The sequence below is a fragment of the Haematobia irritans genome, chromosome 2, assembly GCF_050003625.1.
Source record: "Haematobia irritans isolate KBUSLIRL chromosome 2, ASM5000362v1, whole genome shotgun sequence".
Taxonomy (NCBI): Eukaryota; Metazoa; Arthropoda; class Insecta; order Diptera; family Muscidae; genus Haematobia; species Haematobia irritans.
In genome coordinates this window covers 102,626,633-102,642,284 of record NC_134398.1, presented here as the reverse complement: position 1 = coordinate 102,642,284, position 15,652 = coordinate 102,626,633, and the positions used below count along the sequence as shown (strand labels likewise).

Below are 15,652 nucleotides of genomic sequence, written 5' to 3'. Positions count from 1 at the left end.
TGAACTTTTTTCATTCATTTGGATAAATCTTACATATTTGTGGTAAGCCTTTTACTTGAAAATTAGAACTGCTTACCTTAGTTTTTAAATACAGTTTTATTTATTTATATAGGCAATTTTTCCACAATAAAAGAATGCTTTGTTATCAGTGAATAAAATTTTTTGTTCAGTAGTAAATTCTTATACCCAGCGAAGAAAACAGTGTTAGTAAAATTCCATGCCTTATTCTAGCTAATGAACTATTCCTAACTGCTTTCAATTTAGGATTTTTTTACTGAAACAAATAAATTTTATTATTTCACACAAAAATTTGACCTAATGGAAATAAAATGGCTAAACCAAATTGATAAACATTTTTTTCCTTTAGTTTAGAAGGCACTTTTTTCTGGGTGTAGTTTAGCCAATGCATGATTTTAAGCTGAAATAAAAAAACAACAACAATGCTTAAAGAACAAAACCAACAATAACAAAACAAAACGAATGAATTTTATTTAATGTAAAAATTAAATATTTAATTTCAGAGTAACCCAAATAAATTTGGTCAACTTTTTATATTTCCCCTCAGCGTACAATTTAATAGAGAATTGGTAAGATTTATATTAAAACTTTGGCTTTTTTCAACTAGAATATTTATTTTATTATATCCTTCACATCGATAACAACACACTTTTATGAGTTTATATAGAATACTTCATAATTTCTCTAATTGTTTCAGGTACAAACTTTATGAGATACGTTTTCCCAAGAAAAGTGCAAGTCCTTACACCATTTGATAAAATGACCCCAAATATGGTATGTTACAAGCTAAAATGAAGAATTAAAAAATTATATATCTTTACATGGTGTTAATTTTAACAATTTTTATTATTGCTTCCATTTTTTCCCAGCAAGATATGTGAAAAAATTACCTACCATGAATAATAAAAGGATAAGTCAAAATGTCCAAACAGCGAGTTCAAATGAACTACCCTCTGTTCCACGTGGTCATAATTTTTATTCACAAAAAATATTGTATTAAGAACTTGCATCATAAGTTTTTATAATAAAGTACTTTTGCTTAAAGAAAGTTTAAGTTTAATGTATGAAAATTTTCATAATAGTAAAACGGTTTGTTGTTCTTTTAATTATTTAATTTCTCTGTACTGTGGAATGATTGATTTAAAAATAGTTTAGTTGCCGACATTTTAAAGAGACTGTTACGCAAATTTTATTATCGGGTTTCCCAAAAAAAGCAAGTAAACCAAAATAATACTGACTTTTTTACTTGGTAGGGGTATATAAATCTTATGGTATTGTAAAAATGAACTAAAATACAATGTTATAGATGAACTAAAATGTAAGAGAATTATAAACTAGACAAGTTGAAAAAAATCTTAAGGGCTAAATCATGCTCAATATTACTACAGTTTAGTTCATTTTGCAATGGAAAAGGGTTCACTGTTTTTTCAGTGCACAAACGGTGTAATAATTTTCTCCTCGGGATACTTTAAGGATAGTCAGCTTCCACCTTCAGTAAAAAATTCAACATTTCCATGGAACACTATGACTCGTCACAGTAAATACGATAATTGCAGAATTCAATTATACAAAAATATCTCACTTCTATCGATAATTAATTTGGTGTAAATATCAGTTTTCACTAAATCAATGATTGACCCACAATCTTCACACTCTTTTCAAATTATTTACTGTCTCTATGCAGAATGTTTTACAATTTCTTAGCTCAAGCTTGAACACTTGCTTAGAATGCCGCTCTATTCAGGCAATTCATTATACCCATTGTTCATTGTTGGGTTTAATGAACTGCCTGAATTTATTCTGATAATTGGTTGATAGTTTTGCTGCAAGTAGAGGATGCTGATGAGGAATGTGGTAGGTTAGGTTAGGTTAAAGTGGCAGCCCGATTAAGATTCAGGCTCACTTGGACTTTCAGTCCATTGTGATACCACATTAACTAAAAGTACCTATTACATATGGGCACTTCTAGTTTTAACCGTTGAACCTTCTCTATTATTTTCTTCTGTTGAACCAACCAGATTGTTCCAAAAACATTAGCAGACTGCTTAAGTTAACGTTTTCCAGGTCCGCCAGTAATCTGAAGCTATATGCCCCTAAAATTTGCTTACGCCTTACACAAACTGCAGGACACTCACACAAGAGGTGTTTTATTGATTCCTTTTCCTCAGCATCATGCCAGCTCATACAATAGTCATTATACTTCGCACCAATAGTTTTTGCAAAATCGCCTATCAGGCAGCGACCCGTTATAACAGATATCAGGAGTGATATCTGGCGTCTCGAGAACACTAGCATATCTAGTGTGCGGTTTAAGTTTAAATGGGGCTATATTTGCTTGGTGTCGTTACAACCCTTACAATTCTCCCATCGAACAATTGCCATCATGACAGCCTTCTCACGCAGTAAGAGCTTGCAGGTAGCCAGAGGCATACCAACAGATTCTAGTTCCCCTGGAATATGTAAGGTAGTTCCTAGCCTTGCTAGCTCATCTGCTTCGCAGTTCGCCGGTATGTTACTATGGCCAGGCACCCATATTAGGTGAATATTGTGCTGCTCAGCCATCTCATTGAGAGATTTGCGGCAGTCGATGGCCGTTTTCGAGTTGAGGAACACAGAGTCCAAGGATTTTATTGCAGGTTGACTGTCTGAGTATATATTAATGCCAATATTGCTTGGAGCATTACTTCTCAGCCAATTCACCACTTCTCTTATTGCTAATATTTCAGCCTGAAAAACACTATAGTGATCAGGTAATCTTTTCGCTATTCGAAGTTCCAGATCTTTAGAATGTACTCCGAAACCCACTTAGCCATCAGTGTAGAAATCTATATATCTTTTATTCCCCGGGGTCCGTGTACACCACGCCTCACTGTTGGGAATTAGAGTCTCAAACTTTTTGTCGAAAAGTGGACTCGCGAAAGTGTAATCCACTACGTTAGGCACATCTGGCATTATTTTGAGGACCGAACTGTGACCGTAACTTTTTTCCAACCACAGCGATAGTTCGCGCAACCGCACAGCCTTTGTTGCAGCTGACTGTTTGGCCAAAATGTCTAAAGGCAATAGATGCAGTATGACATTAAGGGAGTTTGTTCCTGTCTTGCTGAATGCACCTGAGATACACAAGCACGCCATACGCTGAACTTTGTCTAAACTTGTCGGCTGGTGAAGTGCCGGCCACCAGACTACAACACCATATAGCATTATGGGTCTAACCACTGCCGTGTATAGCCAATGTAAAATTTTTGGTTTTAGTCCCCACTTTTTCCCTATTGCCTTTTTGCACGAGTATAAAGCTACCGCTGCTTTCCTCGCACTTTCTTCAATATTAAGCTTAAAGTTCAGCTTCCTGTCCAAAATAACGCCAAGGTATTTTGCACACTCCCTAAAGGGAATTTCAATACCCCCTAAGGAAATGGGCCTAACCGTGGGAGTTTTGCGATCTTTGCAGTACATGACTAGTTCTGTCTTTGCAGGATTTACCCCAAGACCATAATCTTTCGCCCATTTCTCAGTCATCCGGAGGGCTCTCTGTATAATATCTCTAACTGTTGATGGGAATTTTCCCCCGACTGCTAGCGCCACATCATCTGCGTATGCCACCACCTGTATCCTTTCTTTTTCTAGGGAAACCAGAAGGTCGTTTATAGCAACATTCCAAAGAAGAGGTGATAGAACTCCTCTTTCAGGAGTGCCTCTGTTCACATACCTTTGTATATTTGCTTGTCCTAGTGTGGCTGAAATGCGTCTCTTCCTTAAAAGTTCGTCTAACAGCCTAAGTATACCTGGATCAACATTCAGAGTTGTCAGTCCATTTAATATCGAGCTCGGATGGACGTTATTGAACTCCCCTTCGATGTCTAGAAACGCCACGATTGTGCATTCTTTGACAGATAGTGAGCTTTCAATAAAGCTGACTAGTTCATGTAATGCGGTCTCAGTAGACCTGCCCTTCGAGTATGCATGTTGTCGTTTCGAGAGCAAATATATATCATCCTCTCCAGAGTCTTAAGTAGGAATGATGATAAGCTGATTGGTCGGAAATCCTTCGCATTCGAGCGAGAGGCTTTTCCCGCTTTAGGTACGAAAACAACTTTTGATTCCCTCCACTTTCGTGGAATATATGCTAAGTTGATACATCCTATATATATCGCCGACAACCAGGGGATAATTCTGTCAGCCACCGCTTGTAACTCCGCCGGAGTAATTCCATCAGGTCCGGGGGATTTGAATGATCCAAAGCTATTTAACGCCTATTTTATTCTAGATTCTGATACAATTTCCTCGATAGGAAACGACCGCTGAGCCACTGTGGCACCGCCAGTGCATGGTTCAACCGTCTGATTTCCGGGAAAATGTGTGTCCAATAGTACCTCCAGCGTCTCCTCACTGGACGTTGTCCAATTGCCCTCCGATGTTTTAATGAAACCTGGATGCTATGTCCCCTTTCATCAGGAGAACTTTTAAGGCAGCACATGCAGCCTTACAATGATGAAGATTTATCTGGAGGATCCGTAGGACCATCGAGATTTTCAACAACCGTCACATCAGCCGCTTCAATCGAGTCATCAAGAATGTCCTCTTCAGAGATCTCGGTGACTCTCGCAATAACCATAGGTTCAATTTTGGTGAGTTCTGAGGCAGTAGAAGCCTCCTCACGCATACGGTATCTATCCATGTCTTCAACTTTGGTATCTCCTTCGACTTTGCTATAGGATCCGCTTACTTCTGATTCAGACAGAGGCTTGTCCATTTCTGAATCCTGTAGCTGATCGTTTTTATATACCTTCATTTGGATAGAATGAAAGCCATAACATACACGGCCCTGAGACTTTGCTAGATGTGGCAAAGACTGAGTGTTCAATATAAACACTGCATGACGTCTTGGTCCATCCACTTCATCCAAACGGCCAATCTTCCAATCAGCTGTTGGAAGATCTGGATTGCATTGTTTCATTCTATTTAAAATAGATTCAGGGTCAGGAGGGTTTGCAGGTATCCACGCATGTGCTCTAGGTCTAGCCGGTATGTTTTTCTTCTCGACTAACTCTAGAGCAGCTCCTTCCCAAACTTCACCAATTAGTATCAGAGCAGCTTTAAAACATTCTATAGACCTCTGATCCTCAAATGCGACTAGCTGAAATCGTCCTTGATACCAACCAGCCTCTTGGTGTCGAGGATCTGGGCCGGGAAACTTTTCCAGCACCTGTGAGTAGACGCCAGACAAAGCATTCTCAATTTCCCCCCATTTTTGCTTTGGGACCATACCGTCCAATGCTCCTTTATTAATGATAGCCATCACAAGGCTCTCTTTAGCAACTGAGGCAAACGATCGTTGATCCCTTTTGGAGGATGGCAGCTCATCCGGTGATCGTTCTCTTTTTCCAGCCTCAAGAATTCCTTGAGCCCACTTTAAGGAATCGCTTTGTTTAGCCGACAACGTGCTTGGGTCGACTGATCCTAATTTCTTTAGGATAGGTTAGGTTAACCTTATTACGAAATGCACGTCGTCATACATCTGCATATTCAACTCCATTAAATCCAACATCGAGACGAACGACACGAACTTCACGTCGTGCTGTGCAAAATATGGAATATGCTGCTTTCGTTTACAATAGTGAAAATGATTATAGTGAATATGCTATTATTGGTGAAATGACAGTGAGATGTCCACATTGCGATGCGGCCAAAATTCAGGGTGAAACTGCTGGCATGTGTTGTGCGAACGGTAAAGTAAACCTGCCAGCATTTGAATCTCCTTCCGATCCACTTCATTGATTAATTTTTGGATCGTCGCAAGCTTCTAAGCATTTTTTATCTCACATTCAACAATATAATGCGGCATTTCAAATGACTTCATTCGGTGCGACCAAAATTGTAAGAGACAATTTCATGCCGACGTTTAAGGTGATTACTGCATTCGCAATATCTTTTGAAAAATGCGACCTGAACAGATCATCGCTATATCAGTTTAAAATTTGATACTCATACCACCAAGACCATATTTCCGCCAAATGTTAGGAAAGCTGACTGGAATAGGTATAGGGAATCGTTCAATATGATGATACCGGTAATAACAGAGACAAATATGAGAAATGTGCAAGATATCGAACACGCAGTGGAGCGGATTACTAAGGCCTTCACCATTTCACTGAAAGCTGCATGCCATAGAGGGAAGCCAAGGGGGGAAAATCGACCACCATGGTGGTCTACGGAATTAAGTAATATGCATACGTGCTTGTCCTAGTGTGGCTGAAATACGTCTCTTTATTAAAAGTTCGTCTAACAGCCTAAGTATACCTGGATCAACATTCAGAGTTGTCAGTCCATTTAATATCGAGTTCGGATGGATATTATTGAACGCCCCTTCGATGTCTAGAAACGCCACGATTGTGTATTCTTTGACAGATAGTGAGCTTTCAATAAAGCTGACTAGTTCATGCAATGCGGTCTCAGTAGACCTGCCCTTCGAGTATCCATGCTGTCGTTTCGAGAGCAAACTTGAATCCACGCTAGTTCTACGATACATGTCTGTCATCCTCTCCAGGGTCTTAAGTAGGAATGAGGATAAGCTGATTGGACGGAAATCCTTCGCACTCGAGTGAGAGGGTTTTCCCGCTTTAAGGTAGGTACTATATTCGGTTTCCGCAGCGAAATCCCATACAAAACCAAAAATTCGAAAAACTACCGACATATTTTTTCGTTTGTGGTACTTTGTTTTTTTTTCGAGTTGAAAAACTGACATAAAGCGCATAGTCCCTAATTAGGTCGTGTTAAATCCTTCCATATGTTGAGATTAGTTAGTTTGAAAACATGGCGCCATTTGTAATGCGAATTAAGAAATAATTTATTTATTCAAATGATTTGTGTATAATGTATAATGCAAAATTGGTTCGAGTTGTTATTTAAAATTGTTATACGATCGATTGACGAAATAAATATAACATGGAGTGGTATTTTCGTAATAAACTAGCAACCATCATCTAGCCGTCCCCTACTACATGATTGAATAGAAATAATGTATATAACATGAAATTTATAGAAAAATGTTAACAAATAAAGCTCTATTTAGCGAAGTTCATTTTACAATCGTTTCTTTTTACTGGGCATCGGGATAATAAACACAAATTATGCTGTCATTTCATGGTAAATATAAAGGAGGCAGTGCTATTGATGATGAAGTACTATGGTTGCAACGAATGGAATCACAAGAATAATTTGTTATGTTCCAAAAAAAAAACTAGTTGTTCTGAACAAAGTTATACCAAAAATAAATGGTAAATGTTTATGCCACATAAATAAAAAGTTATACACTATACAGGGTTTTATAATTTAGTGCATATGTTTGCCAGAAGGAGACGAGATAGACACATGGTGTCTTTGGCAAAAATGCTCAGGGTGGGTTCCTGAGTCGATATAGCCATGTCCGTCTGTCTGTGAACACATTTTTGTAATCAAAGCCTAGGTCGCAATTTAAGCCCAATCGACTTCAAATTTGATACAATTATGTGTTTTGGATCAGAATAGAACCCTATTGATTTTGGAAGAAATCAGAGTTAGATATAGCTCCCATATATATCGTTCGCCCAATATGTACTTATATGGGGCCAGAAGCCAAAGTTTTACCCCAATTTGGTTGAAATTTTGCACTAGGAGAACAAAGTAAAGTCAAGTGTGCTAAATTTTATTGAAATCGATTCAGATTTAAGTCCCGATTTGGACCTATATGATCACAGAAAACAATTAGTTCAGATTTAGATATAGCTCCCATATATATTTCTTTCGCCCGATTTAGACTCATATGACCAAAGAGGCCAAGTTTTTACTCGAATTTTGTTGAAATTTTGTACAGGGAGTAGAATTAGCTTTGTTGCTATGCGTGCCAAATTTGGTTGAAATCGGTTCAGATTTAGATATAGCTCCCATATATATTTTTTCTGATTTCGAGAAAAATGATCAAAATACATTGTAAAATCGTCACTGTTAGTCGAAAACTTGTAAAAATGACTCAAATTGAACTTTATTTCTAATAAATATCTATCGCCATGGGGCGTTAACCGATTTAACCGACTTAAATTTTAAGTCAAAAAATTTCTAAGAAGTCTTAAATATATTGTCGGTTCAGATTTAAAAGTATGTATATGGGAACATAAACCTTTATATATATCACCCAACAAATTTGGAGGATTTCAGATGGTATCGAAAATGTAGATCACAAAGTGGTGCATATATAGTCGGCCCGCCCGACTTTAGACTTTTCTAACTTGTTTTTATTTAAATAGCAAAATAATTTTCATGTATTGCACTCATGCTTGCAATCCTTTTGGACTGATGTTGATCAGTGCGATAGGCTGGAATGAATCGATTTAATTTAATTGTTGCTTTTAAATTTCACTCAGCGACATTCATTGTCCATATATCTTGCATTTTATCAATTCAATTTTATTACGTGACTGAGATATTCTCTGGTATAGAACTCTAACATCCCTTTGTGACGAATTATAAGTCGGGAACAGTGACTTTGGCTTAGGAACTACCCTTGAACGTGAGTTATGGGCTTAAGTTTATTGAATTTGAATATGAACTTTACATTATACACTATACTTTCGTTTGACACAAAATAAAAAGGAAGTAACAATATCGTAAGACGAAGAAAAAAATATATATGTGAGAAAAAAAAAACTAGATGAAAATTTATTGGGTATGGAGTGGTGGTATTAAGTATGAGAAATGGTATGGTTTGTATTTCCATGATGGCTGCACAAAAACCTTTCAAAGAGTTGTACAGACAGCCATGTATGAGTTTTTGGGTAAATCAACATGACCTTTTACTTTAACATGGATTTTCGATGTATTGAAGCGGCATTTTTCTTTGCGTGCATGATAGGGAAATTCATTTCAAGTTCAAGTCCTAAACCTCCAATTTTCTTAATGGCATCATAAGCATTATCGGGCAAACCACCATTACAAGCTGAATCTGTTGTATCACAATCTAATAATTCCTGCTCGGAATATTGTTCCAGTTTATCAGTCCTGACATCATGCAAATCTTCGACATTGCCGGTAACACTAAAAGCCCAGCAAGAGCCACATTGACCTTTTCTCTCCAATCGAATTCTTTGGGCAATTCTATGTCTGCAATTTCAGTTTTAGGGGTTAAAGCAGCATTACCCTCATCTCGTTGCCACATGCCGGTACGTTGTTTATATTCGGTACTGGTCAAATCAGCAAATTCAGTGATACCATATTTGGCACTACCACGCTCATATGCATCCAAATCCTGTATGATTTTTAAATTTTGCTTGAAAATTCTCACACGCATTTGTCTTTCCATGGTGGTGTGACAACGACGATTTTAAGATATTCGACTTTATTCAAACTATGATGATTTCGTTCCTTATGTGTCTTTTTTTCGGCATATTCCAATGACGAGTAGCGTTTTTCACCAATTGTTTTGTTGCTGAACGGATTGTCAATTGCTTCGGATGTAAAAGTTTGCATAACAAATTGACGGAATCCATTTGGATTATTATTGTCCAGTGCTTTGTGAGATTTGGTTCAAAACAATTCAAAAACTGGTAGAAAAACACTTCAAAAAAATTATTATGAATGTGTGTATGTAAACAATCAGCTGCTGCGTATGTATACGTAAAAATATTATGACGTTTGGCGATGTTGTCAATTAAATTGCTGAGAAATAAACGCAGAATAGTTCCAAAATAGCTGTTTTCTTCGTTCGAAACCTATTGTCAACACTCTCATTTTTCAACGCGAAAGAATGGTTAAGTGAAGTTTTTTTCGTGCCAACAAACATAGTACCCACCTTTAGGTATGAAGGCGACTTTTGTTTCTCTCCACTTTTCTGGAATATATGCTAAGTTTACACATCGTTTATATATCACAGTCAACCAGGGGATAATTCTTTCAGCCACTGCTTGTAATTCCGCCGGAGTAATTCCATCAGGTCCGGGGGATTTGAATGGTCCAAAGCTAGTTAAAGCCCATTTTATTTTAGATTCCGATACAATTTCCTCGATAGGAAACGACCGCTGAGCCACTGTGGTACCGCCAGAACCTGGTTGAACCGTTTGATTCCCAGGAAAATGTGTGTCCAATAGTACCTCTAGCGTCTCCTCACTGGACGTTGTCCAATTGCCCTCTGATGTTTTAATGAAACCTGGAGCGGAGTTGGTGGATGCTAGAACCTTCCGTAGTCTGGAAGCCTCTGACGTATTCTCAATACTGCTACAGTAATCATCCCAAAAGTTTTGTTGAGACCTTCTCAGTTCTCGTGTATATGCTCTCAGATTCATCTTGTGGACTTTGCTTTGTTAAAGAGCTTCCTGCAGGATTTCCTCATATTACTTAATTCTGTAGTCCACCATGGTGGCCTTTCCCCTTGGCTTTCCTCTAGGGCAAGCAGCTTTCAGTGACATGTTGAAGGCCTTAGTAATCCGCTCCACTGCGTGTTCGATATCTTGCACAGTGCCCATATTTGTCTCCGGCACTTCCGGTATCATCAAATTGAACGATTCCCTATACCTATTCCAATCAGCTTTCCTAACATTTGGCGGAAATATGGTCTTTGAAGTACGAACAGCCAATCTGAAACTGATGTAGCGATGATCTGAGAAGCTATGTTCCCTCAAAACTTGCCACTCAGATATCTTATCATTCAGTTCCGGAGAGGTCAACGTTACGTCCAAAACCTCTTGTCTGTTCCTGGTGACGAAGGTTGGTGCATCTCCCTTATTGCAAACTACCAGGTTAGTACGCAAAATAAACTCTATTAGCGACTCTCCCCTTGCATTAGTATCACTACTTCCCCAAATACTATGATGTGCATTTGCATCGCATCCCATAATGAGTTTTGTCTTTGTTTTTAGTGACTCCTCAACTAAGGTCTTAGCGGCACAGGGCGGTATCTCCCTATCATGTCCCATGTAGACCGAAGATACCCAATATTTGCATTTGGATATCTCTAGACTGGCAAAGACCTTGGACATCATTACCACGTCATGTGATCCGATTTTAATATATTTATGCTTACAGAAATTACCGAGAAGTTATTTAGAGGACTTCGAAAAAAATCTAAACGATAGTTCTCAAATGCCTTCATGGCGTAATTTTGATGATTTTTTGACCCAAAATTCAAGACTTTAGAATGTTCAGCCGTCGACCTCAAAATCAAACAGTAAAACTCAGGAAAAGATATGCAATCCAAAAGATCGGCGCATTCATACTTTCCAGACGAAAATTGAAGAAAAAACTAAAATGAGACCTAATTCAAAACAAAGGACCTCAACCTCTCACCACAGTAACTTGCCAACTTTGCAAGGAAAATCACACTTTAGGAAAATGCCCTAAGTTTTTAGAAAAGAACATAAACGATCGCATTCATTTTGTAAAAAATAGTCGATCATGTTTTAATTGTTTCACAGCAGACCACCACATCAAAGATTGCAAAAGTAACTATAACTGCCGAACTTGCAATCAACGACATCACACACTTTTACACAAAGGTAGTGGCGCATCGACCTAGTCACTTGAACAAGACGCCAGCGTACGACCTAGTACCAGTGGCCAAGGTTTTACAACAACTATACCGTCCACAACAGATACTGAACAACCTCACATTACGACTTTAGCACTCCGAGAGGCCAACCGACCTTCGTTTAGACCTCAGTCGAGAGAAACATTACTCTTCACAGCCCTTGTTGAAATAGAATCGAATGGCCAGAGATATGAAGCTAGAGCGATCATAGATCCAGGATCTCAATCGACTTTTATCTCTGACAAATTGAAACTCGACTTAGACTTCCGACCAAGCGGAACTTAGTGCATGTCTCAGGGTTGAGTCCAACAGTGACTGAAACATCAACCTGTATTTTCACACTGTGCTCAAAGGTGGAACTCAATTTCAAATTAGATATTTTGGCTCCAGTTCTAAAGACCGCCTAAAGACCTAGACATCGACATCAGTACATTTAAACAACCTTTGGCAGACCCGTACTTCTACGTAAGCCAACCAATTGACATTCTCATAGGAATTGACCTAGGCCCCTCAATTTTTGACTTAGCAGCTCCGATTCTTCCACTCGGCTCCCTTTTGGCACAAAAGACAGTGTTTGGCTGGATTGTGGGGGGACCAGTGGAGAAATCGACTGACTCAAAAAATGAGATATCGCTTTTCAATGCAATTGCCCTCGATAAAATCCTCACACAATTTTGGGAGGTGGAGGAGACCCCAAAACCCATTTTGAGGTCAGAAGAGGACAAGACCTGCGAAACAATCTTCCAAACTACGACCTACCGAAACAGTTCAGGAAGATTCGTTGTTACCCTTCCATTCAAAAATGGTGAAGAAATTGGACATTCGCGCAGTATAGCAATGGCTCAGTTTCTACGGATGGAAAAGATGCTCAGTACGAAGCCTGACATCAAACATCAGTATGACCAAGTAATACTTGAATACCTGGACCTAGGACATATGAGAAAGATACATCATTCTGAGATTCAGAAAAGACCTAACTACTATTTGCCCCACCACGCGGTGATAAAACCAGACCGTGTTGTCTTCAACGCGTCATCTCCGACTTCTAACAAGAAAAGTCTTAACGACATTTTGTATCCTGGACCTATTCTTCAGCAGGACCTCGTTCTACAGACTTTGAAGTGGAGACTTTTCAAATATGTCTATAACGCGGACATTACCAAAATGTATTATCAGATACTAGTCGACCCTTCACAGACTCAGTATCAGCGAATACTGTTTCGAAAATCCCCTAAGGACCCAATTGAGGACTTTGAACTTCAAACAGTAAACTTTGCAGTCAATTGTGCCCCTTTTCTGGCAATAAGGACCTTACTACAGCTAGCTGAAGACGTTCGACATTCTCATCCATTGGCTGCTAAAGTGTTAGAGGAAAAAATGTATGTTGACGGCGTTCTAGCAGGAGGACATACAGTCAATGAGGCAATCATTTCTAGAAAGCAACTAGAAAGTGCGTTACTATCCGCCGGGTTTGACCTCATGAAATAGACTTCCAATGATCCTTAAGTCATCAAAGACCTTCCTGAAGAAAAACTTCTTTCATTAGAATGCCTGACTTTGTCCGAAAATATTGGAACAAAGACCTTAGGGATAAAATGGGACATTAAAGCAGATTCATTTTCATTTCCGCATCCTGTCATTGGAACTAAATCCTCGTATACTAAGCGAGAGGTTCTTTCAACCATTGCTCGATTTTTTGACCCATGTGGCTGGTTAGCGCCAATTATAGTCGTCGCCAAGCTCATCATGCAGCAAATCTGGCTGGACAAAGTCGGATGGGACGATGGGCTAACACCATTGACTTCTACAACATGGCAAAATTTCCTAAAGACCTGTCCTGACATTCAAAGTGTCAAAATACCTCGCTGGGTACAATTCACTCCAGAATCCAAGGTGGAACTACATGGTTTTTGCGACTCTTCGGAGAGAGCTTATGCTGCGACTTTATACAGCCGATTCCGAACGGGGAATGACATAAAGTGCCATTTAATAGTTGCTAAAACTCGTGTAGCCCCGATCAAAAAGCAGTCGTTGCCGAGACTTGAACTTTGTGGCGCAGTTTTACTCTCGACTTTGGTATCTTCTACAATGCCACGTTTACAGTTGACCTCATATGACCTACATTTCTGGACCGACTCAACGATTGTTCTATCATGGCTAAATCGACCTTCTTGTGCCTGGAACACTTTCGCTGGAAATAGAGTTGCGGAAATTACGGAAAAAGTAGGGACGTCAAACTGGCGACATGTAGAATCTCGATACAACCCAGCAGACATCGCTACAAGGGGGTGTTCGTCGACTGATCTACAGTCTTACGACCTGTGGCGGTACGGACCTTCCTGGTTGAAAGAACCAAAAAGCCGCTGGCCAATTCCGAAGCAAGCGGTCGAAACGACTTTAGAAATAAAACCGGTTAGGTTATGTGGCAGCCCGATGTATCAGGCTCACTTAGACTATTCAGTCCATTGTGATAAATAAAACCGGTTAAGACATTTTTAACAACGACCTACGAAGATCCATTGGAGCGATTTTCTAGTCTTTCTCGAGCGTACCGTGTTCTCGCTTATGTATCTCGGTTTTAAAGAAATACAGGATCCAAAAGAATTCAACTTCGGTCAACGTCTACTGAAATTTCTTCCTATGAAATTAAATTTGTTAAAACTCGAATTGTCCTAATAACTCAACGACATCATTACGGAGAGGAATATACTCAACTCTCAAAAAAGCTTCAGATAGCTTCAACCAGCTCACTTTTGACATTGAACCCATTCTTGGACACCTCTGGCATTATGAGATCAAATGGACGTCTTACGAAATCGACATCTTTGACTTTTAATGAACGACATCCCATCTTGATTCCTCATGATTGTCGACTTGCACGATTACTCGTTGAACACTCATAAATCGACTTTACATGGCGGCAGTCAACTGATGATTCGTATTTTAAGAACAGAATTTTGGATCTTTCGACTTAAACCTCTTGTGAAACTCGTCATAAATCACTGTAAGACTTGTATTTTGTACAAAAAACATACGAGAAACCAGATCATGGCTTCTCTTCCTCCTGAACGGAGTACCTTCACAAGACCTTTTCAAAACACAGGAGTTGACTTTGCCGGACCTTTTAATATTCGAAATTATACAGATAGAGTATGCCTCATTACAAAAGGTTACGTGGGCATCTTTGTATGCTTTTCGACCAAAGCCGTACATTTGGAGGCCACTAGCGACCTCTCGACCCAAGCTTTTCTCGCTGCATTTGCCCGATTTATTGGTAGACGGGGTTGTCCTGCAAAAATGTTTTCGGACAACGGAACCAACTTCACGGGAGCAGCAGAAATGTTGAAAAAAGATCGGATCCTCCCTGTGTCCCACATATGGGCGGCCTATGGGAGGCCGGGTTGAAATCTTTTAAGTCTCAGCTAAAAAAGGCGATTCCTGACATGACCTTCACCTTTGAGGAACTTTCAACGATTTTGACTCGTATCGAAAGCTGCCTCAATTCGAGACCTCTAAGTCCCGCTAGTGATGACCCAAATGACCTCTCTCCACTTACACCGGGACATTTTCTAATTGGTGCCCCAATTTTATCACCAGCCGAACCAGACCTATCTTCAGACAATATCACGCTTGCCAACCGTTGGAAGCGTTTGAAGATATTTTCTCAGCAGTTTTGCCAACGATGGAAGACTGAGTATCTGAAAGAATTACACCGTAGGTATAAGTGGAAGAGACAGCAGGAAAATGTGAAAATTCATGACCTCGTAATAATCAAGGATGACAGACTTCCTCCGAATGAACTGATTTCTCTCCTCTCCAATTAAATACATCCATAAATTAGCTACGATCCGCACTATATACGTTCCTCTTTTCAGAAATGGCAGCCAAACAAACAACCACTAATCGGCAAAGCAGCAGACCCAAGGGATGGATTTATTCATGTGGTCTTTGTAAACAAGATCATTCTATAAAGACTTGTCACAAATTTTTAAGCCAAGGCCCATCCGAACGCTTTGAAATCGTCTGCCAGCATTTTTACTGCATAAATTGCCTCGCATGCTCCCACCTACGCCGTGATTG

The 15,652-nt window shown here is 39.2% G+C and overlaps 1 protein-coding gene and 1 pseudogene across 1 annotated transcript; one reads left to right on the top strand and one right to left on the bottom strand.

Annotated features, from left to right (window-relative positions):
- Positions 1-8,790: 8,790 nt before the first annotated feature.
- Positions 8,791-9,519, bottom strand: LOC142224897 (cathepsin F-like; annotated as a pseudogene).
- A 2,890-nt stretch (positions 9,520-12,409) lies between these two features.
- LOC142224896 (uncharacterized) lies at positions 12,410-14,918 on the top strand. Its single transcript, XM_075294674.1, has 3 exons — positions 12,410-13,022; positions 13,119-13,795; positions 14,718-14,918. Exons 1-3 carry the CDS (start codon positions 12,410-12,412, stop codon positions 14,916-14,918), a joined length of 1,491 nt encoding a protein of 496 aa, XP_075150789.1.
- Positions 14,919-15,652: the final 734 nt, after the last annotated feature.